This window comes from Aythya marila (assembly GCF_965140915.1).
Source record: "Aythya marila genome assembly, chromosome: 4".
NCBI lineage: Eukaryota > Metazoa > Chordata > Aves > Anseriformes > Anatidae > Aythya > Aythya marila.
In genome coordinates, this window is record NC_139045.1 from 50294979 (window position 1) to 50317471 (window position 22493).

Genomic DNA, 22493 nt, shown 5'->3' on the forward strand with positions numbered 1-22493 from the left:
TCAGTGGCAGAAGGTCTTGGTTCTTATGGTAAGTTGTAGGAAAGAACATGGTATGGGAAATAAGCAACCATATGTGTAAAACAGGATTATTTTGTGTAAATTTTCACCATTGTCCATAGGACCTTGTATATTCATTCAAACCACACATCCAGCTGAAGTCAACTCTTTTTAACATCAGTGAAATGTTGATGCAGCACAGCATAGATAACCTTAGATATTTGAATTAGAATGTTATGCTTCAGTTTGGAAGCAAACTGCTTTTGGCCTGGTCCAAAGACCACTACAGCAACTGGAAGTCAGTCAGGTTCCCAAGCTAACTGCAGAGCCAAACATCAGACATAGGCAAGGTGACATCTGCCTGCCTTCCTGACAGTAAAGACCCTGTGAGGCACAGCATCAGATCAGAGTTAATGCTTCTGAAATCAGCTGCATGGAATTGGCACTACTGTGTTCAAAGACAGGAAGTATCCATATATCGGAGTGATTTTGAAAATAAGTTACCTAGAGCAACTCTGGCTGCAGAGGCATCATAATTGATCCAAAAAGATACCCATGACAGAATTGTGATCAATGTGGAAGGCATATAGGTCTGCAAAATGAAGTAGCCAATATTTCTCTTGAGCCGGAAGCTAAGTGATAACCGAGGATATGCTCCTGAAAGAAAGAAGGCATACAATGACTAATGCCTAAGAAAAGTTAGAGATTGATATCTCTGGGGTTGTGGGGGAGCTTTTTAAACTAGCTGCTACTTACCTGTTGTAAACTCCACTCTCTTTGATACCATCTTGTAATCAACAATAGAAAATTGTGGGAGCTCAATGTTACTAACTCCGGTTACCGCAGACTCTCCTCCATTCCAATAAAATTCAATATCATCGGTTGTGTATCCATCTGAAACAGAGGCACAGTTTGGCTATTGATTTTTCTTTTTGTTTCATTACTTAGCTTAAATAGTTGCTGTTAAAGTGGAAGGAGCTGCTCTTGAATGCTGTTGAGTGAAATTTCTGCTATAGAGAAGCCACTTCCACTTCTCTGTGCCCAGGGGAAGCTTCTTAGTGCAGAAAGTAAGAAAAGAGAAAATAAGGGCAGAATTTAAGATTAAAGATCAATTTTTAGGTAGCTATAATAATACTGTTTTTAGTTCAGGCTTGAGTTGTTCAGTTAATTAATAGACTGATAACATTAGGGAAACTTTTAAACTGGTAAGGAGGAGCTCTGGCAGTAAAATCAGGCTCTGTGCACAGCTTTGTTTTTGATTTCCTGTGCAGCCTGTGACAAAATACAGAGTTTGGATCCAGCAGAAGCAAAGAGGATTCCAGAAGAATTCAGGAGCCTGTACTACAATCTGACACCGTCTGGCTGAGCTGTAGTTACCCCTTTGATATTCATAGTGTTTTATATTTTATTTAGACCACACTGTTATTGATCTTCTTACGGATCTATTGATATTTTATTTATCTTCTTATCATAGAAATATTTCCTATCTACTTTAAAACTAGTGTGTTTTTTCTTCTTTCTTTTAATAGTGATGCTAATTATTTTTCACATAATTAAAAATTAATCTGCCATTTTACCATTGGGAATGTAAACATTATTGTTAGCATTTTCAAATACATTTTTAATTAAGCTCAAAAGTGGTTGAATTTCAAAATCTCACAGTTGATGTTATTTTTGAACTAATGCTTAAACTGCTTCCAGTTTATTGCATTTTACTACTTTCTCCAGATGCCCACTGAAAGAGCAAACATCTCATCCAATTTTAGACTTTTCCTCCAGGCGTGAGAGTTAAATCACAGGTTTAAATCATGTAACACAGATCAAATAGAAACATGAGTTTGAACTCAAAGCTTTGGAAAACTGGACAATGGTTTTGCCACTGAACAAACCACAGCATCAGAAGCCTCTGCAGAGCTAGGAATTTTCATTCTATACGCACTGATGATGAATTTTCTAGCTAGGGAAATTAGACTTGAGATGTCTGTTCCTATGATAGTGCTTGGTAATAGGCTCATCTCAGGAAGGCTGACCACATGCAAAATGGATCTGCAGGTCCCCTGGGGGCAGTCGGAGAAGCTCTCAAAGCATGCCACTGGGCTTGAGAGACCACTTAGAAATTCTGCAGTTATTGAACGGATATCTTTTGATGCAAACATGCAGTGACAGATTGAACAAGGTCAAGTGTTCACATCTTATTTGTGAACTGTGCCATGGTTTGCTAACTGTCTGAATTGCTGCTGAAACCGTACTAACCTGTGTAATATGGATCATTGCTGTTTGCTTAAACTTCTGTGCTTCCCATTACTTATACCAATTGATTTGAAATAACCCATCTCAGGGGTGTCACGCAGGGTGCTCTGCCTGGCTGGTTTTCATTGCTTTCAGGTAGAAGCCCAGGAGCTTCTCATTGAAAAAGGTCGAGACAGCTGCTTGGTGGTGGGGCTTCAGTAACTGCTTTAAAGGCGTGGCACACAGACATGGGGCCAACATTAGCCACATGTGTGGTGTGATACCAAAGGGCTGAAGCAGAAAATGTGTTGTCTGTTTATAAAGTCAGGGAAATTTTAACTTAATTTTAGTGTAAAAAAAATCTTGAAAAAATGTGTGATAAAAATCTCTTGAATATTCCTTTTTTTTAGAAAGATGCAACACAATAGAAGAAATCGTAAGCTGTTATCTCATACTGAGAGCATATTGATTATCTGTCGGCTTGGTACCACACAGACATCTGCTATGTGAGGTAGCTGTTGCAGTTATCGCTTTGTTTTTAGGGGCTGGTACTAGAAAGAAGAAAAGTGCGGGCACTACCCAAAATTTTCGTGAGTGCTTGATGCAAAGTGAACCAGGGGAAGGTTCAGATGTGAGAATCAGGGGTTCTGCTTCAGGGTGTGGAAGATAATGATGAGCTTGCTTCTTCGTGCCATCAGCTGTGGCCTGTTCCACACCCCTCCCTCCAATTTTGCCCCAATTCTGCCTTTTCCTCAGCCAGTGCAGAGATATCCTGATAACGAGAAAGAGCTGATGATGGTTTTTATCCAGGAGCATTCACGTTTCTTAACTCTGCTTTTAGACGAGTAATCTAGCAGGAACACTGCCTGTGGTGTTGAACAGATAGCACAGCACACTCAGGATTTCTTTGGCAGTCCTTGCAGAGATTTGGGGGCCGGATTCCCACGCGGGGGCGCCCACGCACCGCGGAGCGCTACCTTGGTCCTGCTCCCTCCCTCGCAAAATTGCTACGTGATTGCCAAGATTTTTTTTATTATTATTATTAATAAAGCTTATTTGATATGTGTAAGCCTTTGTTTGCTCCCTAGATTCTTTCCCACCTTTAAAACCATTAAAATGTGTTTTATTGCTCAGTTCCAGACATTAAACTTCTGCTTCCTAGAAAATAATGTCTAGGAATGGTAATACAGTCCTTGATCTGGCAACACTTCATTTTGTTTGCTCCTGGACCCGCAGCTGAAAGCTGAAGGGAAAACACTTAAGCAGAAGTGCCACAGGTCTAGAATCTAACTGGATTCAAACATGGCAAGAACTGGTTATGTATACATGTAAATCTTGCTGTTCACAGAAAATATGCTTTAGAAATGTGATATTGCAGAGGTTAATAGTGTATTAGATGTTAATGTCACCAGGCTACTTTATTTTCCACTGCATTTTTTCTTGCGATATGAAATACCTCTGGGATAAATAAAGATTCATTTTACATTTACTTCACAAACAAAGTCACGGTTCCATTCCTAGGACCTATTCCACAGAGATGTACAAATGGAGCCCCTTTTTTTCTGTGCTTCTTCATGGTAGGCAGCTCCAAACACCAAGCAAAAGGATCTCTTCCTTAGAGATCTGAGTCTAAATAGGGCATTTCAAAAGAGTATTTCTAGTCTGTGCGCCCTAAACCATTCAACCACACTTAAGGACATGGGGCTGGAGCTTGACCTTTTTCTACTGGCTCATCTCTTTCCTAACGACATCAAGTTGAAATCAAGTTGAATGTGGTTGCTAAATGTGTTTTTACAGCATCATTTTTCTTGTTTCATATAGTTACTATTCTTCTGACAGCATTTATGATGATGAAACATTTTTTTTTTTTCTGCACACCACAGAGGTGATCCATACAGTGGTAAATATACAGTGGTAAATTGATGGTTTCAGCTGAAGTCCAGTGTGGGACTGGGGCACCATAAAGCCAAACATCTGATTGGAACAGTTAACATTAAAGTGGTAAAATTGCTTGAAATGGTTCCCTGTCACTGTGTTAGCGTGGGTTTATATCTATAAATGACTTATTTCTTTATTTCTTTATTTATTTTCAGTGAGGAATACAGGCTGACCCAAAGGAAAGCAGCCTTTTACTTTCTATAGTCAGATGGCAGATTGTAATGTGGGATATGAGTCAGAATTTAACCTAAGCAATACTGACCCAAATGAATACTTGGTTAGATTGCTGCAGTATAACAAATTGTCAGTTATTTAAGAAGGTTTCTCAAATAAAAATAAATCTAACATATGAGGGAATCTGTTCTATCCCAGTTGGAGACATCATTTCCTATCCATTAGAAGCAAGAAAATAAATGTTATTACTGCACAAAGTCACTCTTGCAGCATTCTAATCTAGTTCAGGGAGTGAATTATAACCTTGCCTTACTTTGCAAACACCTTTAGTACCAGTTTATTTTTCCTTGTTATCTTGTTTTGTTCCTTTAAGTTTTTACATCTCATTTGCCATTGAGACCTGATAAGAGGTTGGAAGTCCTTTGGGAGAGGAAGTGTTTGTTTTTGCTTAATATCTCTTTAATGGCTAACACAGCAGGACTTCTCGGTATTACTGTAGTCTCAATAAATGGAAACATTTCAGAGCCTCTTGAAGGTTTGTGAAAGAGTCATATGAGTAGTGAGACTTGTACTAAAAATGCCTTACCAGTTTATTTGTCTCCTGGATTATGTCAGTGATGTCAGAGGACCTACTGAGTCTAAAATGAAGATAATACTGTTCGCAATCACAAAAACACTATAATATGCTTTATCTATTATCTATGCTATATCTATATCATATTAGTATGGCTTTTGTGTGCAAAAGTACCTCTTGCAAGGCATACTGGTATTTTTATTTTATTTTATTTTTTCCTGTTCACTAGTAAGAATTTAATTCTTATTAGCAATAAACAAGCAAATGAAGGAATTATTAGGAAAAAATAAGCAAAATTCTTTAAACTTTCATATGCTTTCCAATCCATGCTGTGATATATCTTGACTATTACACATAGTTTTCTTTCTCCAAAATAGGTGTACTAAATTGGCTGCAAAGAAGGGCCACTGAGATGATTAAGGACAGACTTGCTTCCACTGAAGGCAAAACTGGCTTGGGCATGATTCATCAGCCTGATATATGAAGGGACTGAGGGAATGTTATGACAACAGTTTATGAGATCACAAATTAGCATGATGAACTTGAATGATTATTCACAATCTCTTACACTTCCAGATCAAGAAGGCAATAAATGGCATTGCCTAGTGGTTGGTTTGAAAGAACTAAAGGGAAATGTAATATGCAGATAAACTGCAGAAGTCTTTGCAGAAGGTGATGTGATGTCAAAAGTTTATGCTTGTTCAGAAGTTATAATATTATTCACAAAATAAAAATCTGTCAGTTTTTAAACATATTGATACTATTTCTGACTTCAGTGACAGAGATATAACTTTGGGTTTGAGGCATTTTGATGATTTGTCTCAAAACTAGCAGCAATGTTATTGCTCTTCAAACTTCTTGTCGTGGTTTAACCCGGCTGGCAGCTAAACACCACGCAGCCGTTCGCTCACCCTCCCCCCTCCCTCTCTGGGACGGGGGAGAGAAATGGAAAGTGAAGCCCGTGAGTTGAGATAAAGACAGTTTAATAGGACAGGAAAATAATAATAATAATAATAATAATGATGATACAATGGTGATAATACGAAAGTAATAATAGTATGTACAAACAAGTGATGCACAATGCAATTGCTCACCACCCGCTGACCGATGCCCAGCCTAACCCCGAGCAGTCCGGCCCCCTCCCCCCGGCTAGCCACCCCTATATATTGTTTAGCATGACGTCAGATGGTATGGAATACCCCTTTGGCTAGTTTGGGTCACCTGTCCTGGGTCTGTCCCCTCCCAGCTCTTACTGCACCCCCCAGCCTGCCCGTTGGCAGGACAGAGCAAAGGCTGAGATGTCCTTGGCTTAGTATAAGCACTGCTCTGCAACAATTAAAGCATCGGGGTGTTATCAGCACTCTTCTCATTCTAAGCCAAAACACAGCATTCCACCAGCTACTAGGAAGAAAATTAATTCTGTGCTAACTGAAACCAGGACATCTATCCACCCCTTATTCCATACCATTTATGTCATGCTCAGGTTACACTCTTTTCCATACATTCTAATTAGTCACCTATAGTAATCATGGTAGTGATAAATACAGTATAATCGGGAGGCTGAGCCCGTCGAATCGCTTGAGCCCATTTTTTTTTTGTGCAACCCACTTGCTCCATGTAGCATCAGTTGCATGATGCGTAGAGGGGACCCTTCCCTTGAACATCCAGCCTAGTACCGGTAATCGGGGTGCTAGGAGGAGCTGCGCTTCAGTACCGACCACCTCCGAAGCAGATCGAACTCCTTCATATGCTGCCAATATCTCCTTTTCAGTTGGAGTATAGCGGGCCTCAGATCCTCTGTATCCCCGACTCCAAAACCCCAGAGGCCGACCTCGAGTTTCCCCAGGTTCTTTCTGCCAGAGGCTCCAGGTGGGGCCGTTCTCCCCGGCTGCAGTGTAGAGCACATTCTTTACATCTGGTCCTGTTCGAACTGGCCCAAGGGCTACTGCATGGACTATTTCCTGCTTGATTTGTTCAAAGGCTTGTCGTTGTTCAGGGCCCCATTCAAACTCATTCTTCTTACGAGTTACTTGGTAGAGTGGGTTTACAATCAGACTGTAATTTGGGATGTGCATTCTCCAAAACCCCACAACACCTAGGAAAGTCTGTGTTTCTTTTTTGTTAGTTGGTGGAGACATAGCTGTTATTTTGTTGATCACATCCATTGGGATTTGACGACGTCCATCTTGCCATTTTATTCCTAAAAACTGGATCTCCCGTGCAGGTCCTTTGACTTTATTTTGTTTTATGGCAAAACCGGCTTTCAGAAGGATTTGGACTATTTTCTTCCCTTTCTCGAAAACTTCCTCTGCTGTGTCACCCCACACAATAATGTCATCGATGTACTGCAGGTGTTCAGGAGCTTCCCCCTGCTCTAGTGCAGACTGGATCAGCCCATGGCAAATGGTAGGGCTGTGTTTCCACCCCTGGGGCAGCCTATTCCAGGTATATTGGACTCCCCTCCAAGTGAAGGCAAATTGTGGCCTGCACTCTGCTGCTAGAGGGATGGAGAAAAATGCATTAGCGATATCAATTGTGGCGTACCACTTGGCTGCCTTTGATTCAAGTTCATACTGAAGTTCCAGCATGTCCGGCACTGCAGCACTCAGTGGTGGCGTGACTTCGTTCAGGCCGCGATAGTCCACTGTTAGTCTCCACTCGCCATTAGACTTTCGCACTGGCCATATGGGACTATTGAAAGGTGAATGAGTCTTGCTGATCACTCCTTGGCTCTCCAATTGACGAATTAGCTTATGGATGGGAATCAGGGAGTCTCGGTTGGTGCGATATTGCCGCCGGTGCACAGTTGTGGTAGCAATTGGCACTTGCTGTTCTTCGACCCTCAGCAACCCCACAACAGAGGGGTCCTCTGAGAGACCAGGCAAGGTAGATAATTGTTTAATGCCCTCTGTCTCTAAGGCAGCAATACCAAAAGCCCACCGGAACCCTTTTGGGTCCTTGCAGTATCCTCTTCTAAGATAGTCTATGCCAAGGATACATGGAGCATCCGGACCAGTCACAATGCGGTGCTTTTCCCACTCATTCCCAGTCAGACTCACTTCAGCCTCCAATACAGTCAACTGCTGAGATCCCCCTGTCACTCCACAAATATAGATGGGCTCTGGTCCTTTATAGCTCGATGGCATTATAGTACATTGTGCACCGGTGTCTACTAAAGCCTTATACTTCTGTGCGCGTGATGTGCCAGGCCATCGAATCCACACAGTCCAATAAACTCGATTGTCCCTTTCCTCCCCCTGGCTGGAGGCAGGGCCCCCCTAATCCTGGTCAGAATCTTCCTCGTTTCTGTGTTTGAAGGACTGTCTGCTGGAAGTTGGAGCAGCAAACTTTTCGGAGAATCCCTTTTTCCTGATTGTTTTCTTTTGCAACTCACGTACCCGTGCCTCTAGGGTCGCGGTAGATTTTCCATCCCACTTTCTCATGTCCTCTCCATGGTCTCGTAAGTAAAACCACAGGGTGGCACGGGGTGAGTACCCACCATATCGTCTTCCTTGTGTGGGTGAACGCCTACCCCTGACAGCTGAGACACTGCTTTGTACAGGTGCGAAGGAGAATAATCTCTCTTCAAGTTGGTGAACCTTTTCAGAAAGTTTCTCCCAAGTGTTCTCCTTTGGTCGGTGGGCACTGGTTGGTTCAGGTGGGGAGGACAATAGATTCTCTTCAAGTTGGTGAACCTTTTCAGAAAGTTTCTCCACAGCTGAGACGCAGGCCTGTAAGGAAGAGGAGAGACTTTCTTCGTACTGCCGGAGTTGTTTAGCCGCTTCACCCACTGTGGGTTCCTCATCCTCTTTCCAGGCCATTATTGCCAATGAGCTGGCATATGATGATGGTGCACTCCGTACAAACTTCCGCCACATGGGTCGTGTACACTTGACTTCATCTGGATCTGTGGATGTTTGTTTGAGGTCTGGATCCTCATAAATCACTTCCCGTACGGCTAATTCCCTCAGGTACTGGATTCCCTTCTCCATAGTGGTCCACTTGCCTGGTAGACATAAAATATCTTCCTTGAAGGGATACCTTTCCCTCACAGCTGAGAGGAGACGCCTCCAGAGGCTGGTGGGTCGTGCTCCATCTGCAATTGCTTTGTCAATGCCGGCGTCTCGAGCAAGGGATCCCAGCCGCTTGGCTTCCCTGCCGTCTAATTCCACACAATTGGCTCCAGAGTCCCAGCACCGGAGCAGCCAGGTGACAAGCTGCTCACCTATACAGCGACCAAAATCTTTTCGCACATCTCGTAGCTCGCGCTCGTTTAGGCTTCGGGTAGTTACTGTTGCTCTTTCGGCATCCTCATCTTCCTCCTCCTGAATCCTTGACGGCCCAGCGTCGTCATCATCTTCGTCATCTCTATACTTAGTTTTGGCAGAAGCCTTACCTGGATTGGCAGAAGACTCTCTGCGTTCTAAACGACTTGAATTTCTATACCATATTTTCACCTTCTCTACAGGGGCAGCTTGCACTGCTACTGCTCGTTTCTCTGACTTTGTTACAGGGTCTGCCACAGGGGTTGGAATGCCCTCTGCAGGGTCAACTTGCACTGCTACAGCTCGTTTCTCTGACACGGCCACAGGAGCTGGAGCGGCTACAGGAGCTGGAGCAGTTGCAGGAACCAGAGCTGTAGCGGCTACAGGAGCTGGAGTTGGAGCTGGAGCAGTTGCAGGAGCTGGGACTGGAGCAGCAGTAGGAGCTGGAGCTGGAGCGGCTTCAGGAGCTGGAGCTGGAGCGACTTCAGGAGCTGGGACTGGAGCAGTTGCAGGAACTGGGACTGGAGTAGCGGCCGGAGCTGGAACTGGAGCGACTGCAGGAACTGGGACTGGGGCGGCTTCAGGAGCTGGGACTGGGGCGGCTTCAGGAACTGGGACTGGAGCGGCTGCAGGAGCTGGGACTGGAGCGGCTGCAGGAGCTGGGACTGGAGTGGCTGCAGGAGCTGGGACTGGAGCATCTGCAGAAGCTGGGACTGGAGCATCTGCAGAAGCTGGGACTGGAGCGGCTGCAGAGTCCACCGTAGGGGTCACAGTGGCCGTTGGATCTGTCACGGGACTTGGAGTGGCCGCAGGGTCTGTCACTAAGTTGATAGCAGTATCCATGGCAGCTCGATAGGCGTAAGCCAGGCCCCAGCATGTTACAATGATTTGTGTTACTTTGGAACTTCCCGAATCGCGACACCTTTTATTCAAGCATTCTGCCAGTTTTTGAGGATTTTGCACTTGTTCAGGGGTGAATTTCCAAAACACTGGGGGTGCCAACTGGTCTAGATGCCTGCCCATATCCTCCCATACTCCCTGCCACCCACAACTATACTGCCTCCGGGCAGATCTCCGGATGAGCTTCCTAAGTAGTTGTTTAACTTTAAGCAGAACCTGAAGTGCATTCAGGAGGCAGAACAACAGGACTATGCTGGTCTGAGTATCCCAAGGATATTCAATATCTTGGAGAGCTATTGTAATAAACTCGGAGGATAAGAGGGTGGTGAAGGAGGAAGGGAGAGTGATCAAGGAGGGTACAGGGGTGGTGAAGGAGAAAGGGAGAGTGATCAAGTAAGAAAAATTATCTTCCCCTTTCCCCTCCACAGATTGACTCCCTAATGAAAAAAGGCAACAGATACAATTGCTAATAGTTTCCAAAATACAGTTTCCAAAGTATAGAATCGAAGATGTTACTGAGTACAAATACCAGGTTAGAGTCATGGCCAGATATTTCATCATCTCATAAGCCACTGATACAACACACAGTACCATAATGGTCTGAAACCAGGGCCCGGAGAGGATAAACAACATGACAGAGAGCACATACGGAAAATAACGTGCTATAATACTCAATTTGGAAAACAGGCGCAGCACAGTTGAGATTAAAGCAATCAGCATTATGACAAGTGACTATTAAGCAGGTCTAATACTTATACCAATTTTAGTTTAACACACTCTGGTCAGATCTGCCGTTATCTCAACCTTTCGTGCCCCACGTTGGGCGCCAAAAAGACTGTCGTGGTTTAACCCGGCTGGCAGCTAAACACCACGCAGCCGTTCGCTCACCCTCCCCCCTCCCTCTCTGGGACGGGGGAGAGAAATGGAAAGTGAAGCCCGTGAGTTGAGATAAAGACAGTTTAATAGGACAGGAAAATAATAATAATAATAATAATAATGATGATACAATGGTGATAATACGAAAGTAATAATAGTATGTACAAACAAGTGATGCACAATGCAATTGCTCACCACCCGCTGACCGATGCCCAGCCTAACCCCGAGCAGTCCGGCCCCCTCCCCCCGGCTAGCCACCCCTATATATTGTTTAGCATGACGTCAGATGGTATGGAATACCCCTTTGGCTAGTTTGGGTCACCTGTCCTGGGTCTGTCCCCTCCCAGCTCTTACTGCACCCCCCAGCCTGCCCGTTGGCAGGACAGAGCAAAGGCTGAGATGTCCTTGGCTTAGTATAAGCACTGCTCTGCAACAATTAAAGCATCGGGGTGTTATCAGCACTCTTCTCATTCTAAGCCAAAACACAGCATTCCACCAGCTACTAGGAAGAAAATTAATTCTGTGCTAACTGAAACCAGGACACTTCTTAAATGAAGCAAGCATGCAATAAGTGCTCCTGACCAGTTAACAACTGAGCAGTGTCTACTTGTGCAGATGGGATATTTGTGTAATTGCAAAGATGCCTAACTACTATTTACAAATCAGTCCTGGTAAGTATAGCCTTCACACATCAGTTTCTACATATTTTTAGCCAGTTTCTCAGTTTATAATCTAAATCCAAAGTGTGGTCTTTTGAAATGGAGCTTTAGTGACTCTGGTAGTTATGCTGATAACCTGTTTGTTTATCTGCTTCTGTGTTTCTTGCTTCCTGGCCTAAATCCTATTCTGCTGTGAGGCTGAAACCAGCAAACTTCTTAATTCTTAGTGTTCTTGTCTGAAGGCTAGACAGCAATCGATAAAGGCTGAAGCTAGTCATGCAGAGATGAACTCCTCTTGCCCTCCATCCAGATGGACTTCTGCTGGTAACACAATAGCCCTGTGAGTGTGGCACTCAGAAGAAAGAGTTTGTTTCTTTCTCATGTTAGGTGTCAGAAATTCCAGCCTTTTCCCCTTGATTTCTTTCTGTGATGCCTTTTTCCTGAATCTGTTTTGAGCTTTCACCTTCTTCCTTTCTTCTTCTCCTTTGAAATGGACACTTAAACAAGATACCAGCTACATCTCAGTCTGCAAAAAGTTGAACCAAAGCTCCTGACCCCTTTTGGTGAGGCTAATTTATTTATTTTTATTTTTATTTTTTTCTTTTCTTTTTTTTTTTTTTTTTTTTTTTCTCTTACTGTTTACTGTTTATATTTTACCCTTTAACCCTCCCTGGTTTGATGAGAAGGAAAAAAAAAAAACACACATATTTGGGATCATCAAAATGCCACCACAAATTGGTTTGACTCCAATCCTGGCAGTACCAACTGGAAGCTCCTGACTCTTGACAGGTGACATCAATGTGTTGAGAGAGAATGACCTCTCCTAAGAACCCAGTGTTGCAGTCCTTCACCTCTTGTGTGATTTCAAAAGGCTTCCACTCCATCATGATAACCAGATGAAGGTAAACTGCTTTTGGTGTTGTCAGGAGCTAATTTAGTGTAGAGATTTTTTCTAATGCAAATCACTCTTTTCATCCCTTACTTTGCTACCCTTTCTTTCTTTCTCATCTGGAACAGCTATGCAATGCATAGCTATGCCAGTCTGAGCTATAATCCTGGAAGTTTTTTTCTGACTTGAGTTGCTTGACAAAGTTAAAAAGAGAACAATAATATATATAAGCATATTATATAAACATTAGCAACAGAGGTCCAGCTGTTTAGCATTCAATTAGTTTAGTTCAGTCAATATTGCATGGTACATAGTTTTGTCTGCTTGTATTGTAAACACATCTTGCCCTTGAGCACTTATTTCATTTGACTAATTAAGATCTACTTCTAAGTGCTCCCATTTTGTTGCCAGGCAGATTCTCCCAAATTTAGGTACAGCTGTTGTGCTCTGTGAAGAAACCATTTGAAGTCCAGGTCCATCTGTTTTGTTCTCCATTGTGTCAGGCCAAAACCTGTGCTTGCTGAAGGCAGCAGAGCCTCTGACTTTATATGAATCAAGACACTGCATGGTTCATGCAAGTACACCTTATATTTCTGTGCAATATTTTTTGCCCCCTGGATGTGGAAGTGAAAACCTTTTAAAAATTTTAATTACATAATTCAGTTGCTTAATTTTTTTTAGAGAGGTAAATACTGAGGCAAGTACTAGGCCAGTGAACTTGGTTTTTTTTAGATAAACTGTGAGAATGAAGTAATCCTAGTGGTCTTGCTCGGTGTTCTGTCTATCTAAGATGCTGAATTTTCAGTTCACGAACAACTATACAAAAAACTAAAGTAACGTTGAGCTACATGAAAATTTTCCTTCAGCAAAAATTAAAAATGAGTAAAAAGTAACTTTCCTAAATAAAATTAGTTTCAAATAAAAATTCCAGCTATTTTGACTTTTGAAAATGAAATATTTTTTAATGAAAAAATATAAAATGCACGTGTGTTATACTTTTTGCATGTATTATACTTTTTCTGCATGCATATCTCGGGATAACTGTTGCACACTACTGAATTGATACTTCACTGGGGAAAAAGCCTGGCCTGAAAAACACTCTGCTGTTCTTTGTGATGTTGCTACAAGACTATGAAACGACATGTAGATTGATTTGACAGTTGTTTTAAAACTTTTTCATGCATCTACTTTACCTTTGTAACCATAGGTAAATACTAAATCTGTATTGACAAGTATGGAGTAAGAAAGTCCTACAAAGAAACAAAAGTTAAGGAAAAGTACACCTGGATGTGTTCTTGTTAAATAGATTTATGGTTGTAACAGGAAAAAAGAAAAGAAATTTCAGACTGAATTCTGGTCTTCTACAGAAATGAATCCCATTGCTTATGAAGCATATATGACATTGTCTTCTAAGGAAATGTACCTCCACTAAAGCATGAAGATAAGTCTGCATCATTTCAAACACCATGGCACATATTGCAGTTCACAGCAGGGCTAACAAGTGCAGGTTACCAGCATTTTTGGGACTTCCTGTGTTGCAGAGACTGAATTTGTGCTAGCAATGATTGGTAGAAAAATAGCAAATTTATAGTACAGGATAACAAAATTCTGCTACTGCTAAGAAAATACGCACAAAGTATACGCTACTTTTCATCAATAGATTATGATACAAAACTAATCCATCTTTATTTTGTAGGGAGACTCGAAGTGCAGAAGGAATATAGCATACTTTACTGATGTGTTATATTCATTTCACCTAAATAAATAAACAAATAAATTAAAAAAAAAAAAAAAAGAATAGTAAGCCAAAGAAGACAGGGTTATGTAGAGAAATGTTAGGTCTTACTAGCTTGATATGTCTGGACAGCAGACTGGATTCAGGAGGAGAGTACAGGAGGTGAGTGGCTTCATCTGATGATTGTAAGTAGAGGAGCAGACTCTCTTTTAGGTGGGTTGTATACAAAATCTGTTTGGTATCTGCATTTTTTTTTGTGGAGGCACATACTCGTTAGTAGACTAATAGGGGGTGATGACAGAGGGGCAAGCTTTCCATAGAGAGGGAAGGTCCAAGGTCTAGTAATCAAAGGACAGTGGATAATTTTTTGTGTGCTTAATCTTGTTGATACAAATTCCAGCCCACAGTGTGTGAAATATTTGAATTAAGGATTCTGTTGCTTTGACCCTAAATGTGAATTCGAATAAGGCTGTCATGCTCTGTGTGGTTTGGATTAGAAATGGTAATATGTTAAATAACTGTGTGTTTTCTCAGGAAGAGCTCTCCATAGGTAATTTACTGTTCAGAGGCACTTACAGAATGCAAATGAATAAGAATAGAGAAAGATTGCTGAAGAGATTAGCCATATATTCTGAGTTAAAACTTAGTCATTGATGGTATTAGCAAAAATTGCATCCCACCAGTGGGAATAGGTATGCTGGGTAACAATTCAACAGCCTTTAGGTGCTGCTTCATTAACCTGTATCTATACTTAGAATAATTGTGCAGCCTTTCTGTTTTCCCTGGCCATCAGCAGTATGGATAAGCAGACCTGATCCTGGCATCCAGTGTCTTGTATGAAATGAATTTTGCTTAGCTCCAATCCACCTACAAGCTAATGGGCAGTTTTTTTATTGTACAAAACAGCCTTGCACTTTGGTGTTAACAGATATTCACAAGACTGAGTTACAGAAATGTGCTCCCGGTGTAGCCAGGGAGATTGGATTTATGATTGGGAAAACGTAGTGCTGCTATTTGTACGGATGAATCGTAGGCTGCCAATCACCAGAAAACATGAATTCAATGAAAAATAATATAACCATGAATGAGCTCTTCAAACAAAACTGAAATGCTTAATGTTTTCTTCCTGAAGTTTCCCACACATGGTGGTTTGCTCGTAATGAGCAATGTTTCTTTGAGCAGTCTACTTTTGCATGCCATGTTTGTTACTTGACATTTATGCAGAAGATGAATCTGCATCAGCTAAAGCTGTTAGAAGTGGTAGCAGAAAACTAATGGAGGAATCTTTAAGAATTTTATCTGATGGACTCAGTTACGCTTTCAGTTCTGCAATTTGGTTCCTGATGAGTGGAGGTCTGGTACATGAAAGTATGGCCCAATTAGTAATTAACTACTTTTGTGCTCATGCTCCTCCAGGTTGGGTAAGCAGTCTTTCAGCATAGCGACTTGAAGCACTGTGTTTTGCTTATTTGTATTATTGCAGTGTCAAGGAGCCATAGGTGAAGATCAAGACAGACTGTACTGGCACTGAACAGAGAATTTCTTGAGATTTATTACATCTGTAAACTCAGATGCATTTGGGGAAAGAATTCATTCTCATGAATTGAAGTGAATCCATGAGTACCAGAATCTCCCAATTTGTGCTGGGTTTTATTTTATGAAGCAATTCACACCTTGGCAGAGGACAAATAAATTCATAAACCGTACTTTAGGGCTGTAATATCCTAGCACAACTGTGTTATCTCAAAGCACAATATGCCAGCTCTGCAAAAGATGTGATATGACTGGGTTTGGAGATTATTTTTGCTGCTTCTCTGACTACAGAAATACAGACTTGTGTACAAGCACAGCTGTTTCCTGAGAAATCCATCCCTCCTCTAAATGAGACCCTATTTTTGAAAAGTGACCCCGTCTTGGCTCTCTCTGGTCACTGGGGGACAGCCTGGTCCCATCAGTGGCTCTGAGGCTGCTAAGAAGGGGCAGAAATGTGCAGAACACTCACTGTAATTGACTCAGTGTGCAACAGAAGAGGGCTTCAGATACACTGGGTAGGTGACTAGCTTGGCTAATTTCATGTGCTCATGCAAGTACTGGGTGTCAAGTGTTTGCTACCAAAATCTATGGATCTGTATAGCTATCCATCCTTTTGAAAATAAAAATGGAAAAATATCTAAACTACACTGTCAGCACCCTAGTAACTTCTAAATTTGCGTGCAGTGTACAGATGCACGGTGAAAGTGAAATGACTAGTTTCTAACCCTCTAGGGAAAGAAATCTTTCCAAAGTGTGTGAACAGAGCAGTCTCCATTGCTTAATGCTAGTGTACTGTGAAGAAAGGATTATTTTGACTTAAGTTATGAAGGGTAAGCAATGACTGAAACTGAGCCAAAACAATGCAACAACAAAACCAAAAACAACGAAATAATTGTTTGTGTGAATAAACAATACAAAATCCCATTTGTGTTCAGTATCAATATCAACAAAGTATTTGTGAATCTGCCTCTCAGAATTTCTGGAAAAAAAAATAATAAAAAAAATAAAACAGCAACAACTTGGTCAGCTCCACAAGTTCTTCACTGTGCTGGGCTTTCTGTCTCCACTGGTGTTTAATGCTGTTGGTGCTCATGCTGTAACTTTAAAGCCACTCCTGTTTTGTTGCCAGTACATTCTATGCAACTTTGAAGGACAGCATTTCAGCTATGTTAGAAAATAATGCATATCTACAAATTGCTGTGTATGTGCAGGGCCTCCATGGGCAATTGTTCAGCAGTGAACGGACAGAGATACAAGCTCAGCCTGTGTATCCTGCAAAGGATATACAGAGGGACTCAGGACATGTTATCTAAATGTATTTAGAGATGATTACAGTGTTTTGAGTTGCTAAACGTGTTCTTCCCCAGGGAGTGGTAAATTTGTTGTTCCACTGGGCAATACCAGCAGCACAAGCATGCTGAATTCCTTGCAACTTTTGCAGGGATGTTTCCTATACACTATCTTCCTTAGTTTATGAGCATGCTGTGATAAAATATGTTTAACTGTTCTTTTGCAAGGGTTTGTGGGAGCTAGTTGCTTGAATATGGCATTTGAACCATGACAAAACCCTTGTGAAATGTGGCATTTTGTGCATGTTATGTAGCAGAAAGCAATGTGGGTGCAAAAGCAGCATGGATTATATGTAAGCTGATGGAGGCACACATGCACAAAGGTTACTGCTGTGAATGGGATGAAACGCAAACATCTTTCTATCCCTTATAGCAGGCAGATTAAGCCAGAGAGAGGCTGGCAGAATTGCCCACTTAGTAAGATTGCTCCTACAAATGCCTGCAAGAGTGATTTCTGTAACATGTGCCCAATTAGCAAGTCAGAACCTATCCTCCCACTATTTTTGCTTGCAGAAGGTTGTCACAAAATTATGTCAATTTTAATTTTAAAATGCGCACATCAAAACTGGGGAGATTAATGTTTGAAAGATTTAATAAATGGCCAGATTTTGTTCAATTGTAACTCTCTTCTTTTGTTTCACCTTTCCTGTATTTCATATTTAGCATATTTTTTGTGCTGCCTTCCTTGAGGCTGTATGTATTGTGTAACTGCTGTAAACCCACTTCTAAGCACCAACTGACCAGTTTTAGCTCTCTCTTAGGTCTGTTTTCTGTTATCCTGATTATATTGAGACAACTTCCCTGGGCAGCCTGCTTCCCTTTCCCATTTTTTCACTGGAACAGGCTGCCCAGGGAAGTTTAAAAGACGTTTAGATGTAGAGCTTAGGGATATGGTTTAGTGGAGGGCTGTTAGCGTTAGGTCGGAGGTTGGACTCGATGACCTTGAGGTCTCTTCCAACCTAGAAATTCTGTGATTCTGTGAATTTGAATTCTGTATCAATTATTAACTGTTCCACTTCCTTGTTGCTTTTTTTCTATTTTTCCCTACGGCCTTAGGTCTCAGCAAAACATGAGGAGCTGCTCTTGAGCATGTGCAGAAAAGCCATTCAAGCAACTGACCTGTCAGCACTATAAATAATTCAGTTTATTAGTAGCTCTATTACTTCCAATCTGATGAGGCAGAGGGTGATCTGGTGTAGCAAGAATATCTACTTCAGTTATGGAACACCCTGCAACAGCCACCAGGACTTCAAGCTCCTTTTCTTGGGAGCTGCTTTTAGGATGAGGTTTTAAGATGAGGCTTTTAAGATGAGTTCCTCACCTTTCTTGGTGTAAAAGGAGGTGGGAGAGAAGCGAATAAAGGTATCTCAGTCTGTGTGGGCTTTGGGAAAGTTGTTGCTAGCACCTACTTCCTCTCAGAGGGGCTAGGGAGCTGCTGCTAGACAAAGGTAGAAGATGTGGGGGGACAGCTAGTAAGTGCACTTGTTCCTAGATAATTCACTGACAGGAAAATTCAACAATGTGCTCATGTGTTCAATGTACATATAAATACTTTGCCATTGGGGTGGATGGTATTTTTCATCTGTATTGTTGTCACTGATTCAGGTATCTAGTTAAGCTTCACAAACATTTGTATCAAATAAATGAAGAGAGAAAAAGTAATTGCAACTCCTTAAGCCAGCTTCGGCATAAAAGTGAAGTTTCTGTAAAATTGTACTCTGTACCGACCAGAAAAAAGAGCATGTTCATGCATGTAGCTGAGGTGGTGAGTCTGTTAAAATAGTACTTCAGGTCTGACTAAGTAAATGTAGAAGTCTGAACACTTGGAAGTGTCAGTGCTTACTGGCAATGATTTTCTAATGGTTGTGAAATGGCATATCCTTCTGTGTGGCACTTGCATCTAACTTCAAATGCACACTAGATTTAAGTTTAATCTGAGAAAATCTAAAAGATGTGAATGGTTTGATTCATCCAATTGATTTTTTGTTTTCTCCTTACTCTGGAACAGTGTAAGCAAGTACCCAAGCAAGTATCAAGTTTTATTCTCTGCTGGACACACCTATCTCAGAGTAGTGTGCTTCATGTGTAATTTGGCATTCCTGTCTCTCCTGCAGCATTTGGGGAGAGGGGCTTGTGCTTGGATGAAGGAGCAAGGTCCCAGAGCTCTAAATATGTACGGCAGACAGAGGGACTTGGCTCCTATCTTCCAGCATGACATCTTTGAATTTAGATTTCCTCTTGCTCTTGCATACATGGTTTATTTTCTTTTGGTAACTGGTCCCGGGAGTCCTCTGTACTTAGATTACATTTCTTCCAAAATAAATAAAACAAATAAAACAAACAAAAACCCCAAACTAACAAACCCAAACAAACCAAAATTTGACTCAATTTTAGCATGCAAAACTCAATGATAGCCTTTGCTCCAGTTTCTAAAAATGCCAGATTTGCAGTGATATTGATGGGCTAAGTGACTTTAGAGACAGTTCTTAGAAAGATGAGTGGGTAGAAACTTTTCTGGCTTTTGCATTCAGAAACTTAATCTTAAAAATATGCCACTGCTTGATTGGCCTGAGTTTCTGGAAAGATGTCTCACTCTTTGTACACCATAGTACATTCTCTGTCTCTCATATTACACTATTTGAACTTAATTTTAGGATGGCTTGGTATTTTAGAGCAGCTAAAGGTATTGGCCAGAAGCAGATGAGTGCTCTCATTCTCAGCTCTATGCTGTAATAAACAGAGACCAGTCAAAGAGGAGAAAATGAGTTGTTATTTTTTTTGTTATTATTATTTTTTATTTTTATTTTTTTTTCCTGTAGGGCTGGCAGGGCCTGTGGGAAGTGGCACATGCTGGGACATGGGGTTGTGGCTGACACATCTCATTCAGGGGGAGTCTGACAACAAGTGAGTGAACAAGAGGAGCTCTTCATTTATGGATGTGACAGAACCTAAGTTTCTGTGGGGAATGGGAGTTGCCCTCATTACAAATGTCAGAAAGATTGAATGTTTTGGAAAAGGCATAGAGATGAGTTTCCTTCCAGCTTTGTTGTTAATTGAGAAGGAGACTTGTGACTTGTTTTTTAGCATACTCTGAGCAACCAAATCCTCCATAACACTCATGGGTGCCTGAGGACCAAGGGCTGAGAGCAAGGTGCAGAGTAAATGATGGCAAACCAAATGCACCTGTTAGATCCTAGGAATCCATGAAAACAAACAAACAAACAAACAAAAACAAACAAACAAACAAAAAAAAACCAAACAGTTTTCCACTGACTTTCACCAGCACAAAGATGAGGCTGGGCAGGCTGGAGGAGAGCACCTGCTCTGTCCCAGCTGCTGCCCTCTGGCTCAAGCAGAGCCCCTTGGGAAGGGGAAATCATGCCTTTTCTGGAAGTGATATGATATGCCTGGTGAGAAGAAGCAGGATGAGACCAGATCTTTTTTTTTTTTTTTCTTGATACTTTAGGGAGAAGACACCAGTGGATCCATTTCAAAGTTCCCGCTGCCTCAGGTACCAGCATACTCATATTCATCAGTGAATTTTTATTGTCAGGCATGAAAATATTACTAGATATCTGTTGCCTGCAGGCAGGTAAAGCTCTCTGGGAAAGCTTGGATTTAAGACAGGTTTTTCATCTCTAATAAATATAGACCTTTTTGTTTGAGGTGTAGGTTCTTACATCCTTGGTAGTTCAAATGCAATCATACTCTGGATCAATGCAGTCTTGTCTCAAGCAGGGAGCTGTGATAAATCTGTTCAAATCTCATCCTGTCAGACCTCTCTGTGCCAACAGAGGTGATAATGAATGTTTAGGTATGAACACAGTTGTTGTTTCTTCTTGCAATAAACCATCTAGAGGTTTAAGTGAAATATTTTATTGATTGACTGCAATACCACTGTGAGCTTTTTGCTCTTTCATGTAAGCATTACGTATATTTAGTATTATGTCTGTTTTTATATGAACCAAAGACAGCCATAAAGACAATGGAGTCAAAATGAAATTGTCATTTTCTATTCTGTAACTGACTAAATAAATCTCCCACTTTCCCCCAACTTGGTCATTTCAGGCTTCTCTGGGCTTGTTCACTTCTCCCACACAAGTGATGTGGTTACTAGGAGAGTGCTACTGACAAGGCATGCTTCAGTGTTGCAATGTAGATTCCTGAATCATGCTGCAGCATTACTGTTGTCATAGAGACACAGATTTTTAAGGCCAAAGGGAGAGTTCTGCTAATCTGCTCAGACCTCTTGTAAAACACATAGCAGATTGCCAGCAAGTAAATAATTTTGCCAAGCCGGAGCACAGCTTGGCTTTCTCTCTCCTGTGACAGTGAAACATGCTTCACTTGAGATTGGGAAGTGCTGGAAGGCATACCCAAATGGGATCTGATTTATTGTTAGAGTGGTGCTGTCTGCACATCATTTTTCCTGCTGAGTGAAAGCCAGATGCAGGCTTAAACCACAAGGTCATGCCATGACTGTGATACTTGCAACTTCAAAGAGACAAAAAGTATTAGAGTAATAACAGTATCCCATCCTAGGTGGTGCAGTGAGGTCAGCACTTGTGTTGTAATGAAGGATGCTAGAGTGAGGTGGCTGTGTGCTGTCAAAAGTCTCTGCCAGACCAGCTCTGTCTGACACAGCTGCAGCAGCTTGATACGTACAAGAGTAGCCCTTGCCACAGGCTGCCTGGTAAACCTCCAACCAAGTATTAAGCCTCCTCTGTCCAGGGCCTGTTAATCCATGAGAACTGGGTTGTGACAGATCCCAGCTCTGCTGACAAAGCAATTCCAGTTATAAAATCCTTTGCTTTTGCACAGACAAATTTCCAGTGGCCGTCACCATATTACACACTGAAACAGGTTTGAAACCTCTGATATGGTCTCCCATCTGCCTCCACAAAATTTGGAGTAAGGAGAAGTGCTTGAGTAAAGCAGTGAAAATTTGTGTGAAGGATCACGTGTAGCCAAAATGCTCTCCTCCTAAATGTGTACACCTATCTGGTTGTCAGCTGTGCAGAAACAGCTTCTGCCATCCTGCAAGGTTGCTTCAGGAAAGCTGGAAATGCATTTTTTTTTTTTAATTTTTATTTTTTTTTTAAGTGAAATTAATCTGCTGGCTCAATATAAGCATGCATTATCACTGCTCTGGCTGATCCTCTGGAGAGGTTAGATAACAGGGCAGTGTTCTGGTTCTTTGTGTTCTTCTCCCACACCTGTGTAGCCCTGTTATTTTGCTGCTCTTGGCAGTGCTTTATGCTACTCACTGGTAAGTATTATTAAGGCCAATTCTTAGCAATTTAGATTTTCAAGGGATATTTTATGGCTAATTCCCAAGAATTAGAAAATCCCTAAATGATGCAATGACTCTGCCA

General features: G+C 41.6%; 1 protein-coding gene across 1 annotated transcript in view; it reads right to left on the minus strand.

Moving 5' to 3' along the window:
- Positions 1-22493, minus strand: part of GABRB1 (gamma-aminobutyric acid type A receptor subunit beta1) — a gene marked incomplete at its 3' end in the record, with an annotated part of 132689 nt that overhangs the window by 9894 nt on the left and 100302 nt on the right. The window contains exons 5-6 of the mRNA XM_082760193.1: positions 754-891; positions 502-654 (exon numbers count right to left, since the gene is read on the minus strand). Of these exons, the coding sequence (XP_082616319.1) occupies positions 502-654; positions 754-891 (291 nt within the window). The remainder of the gene's footprint in view (positions 1-501; positions 655-753; positions 892-22493) is intronic.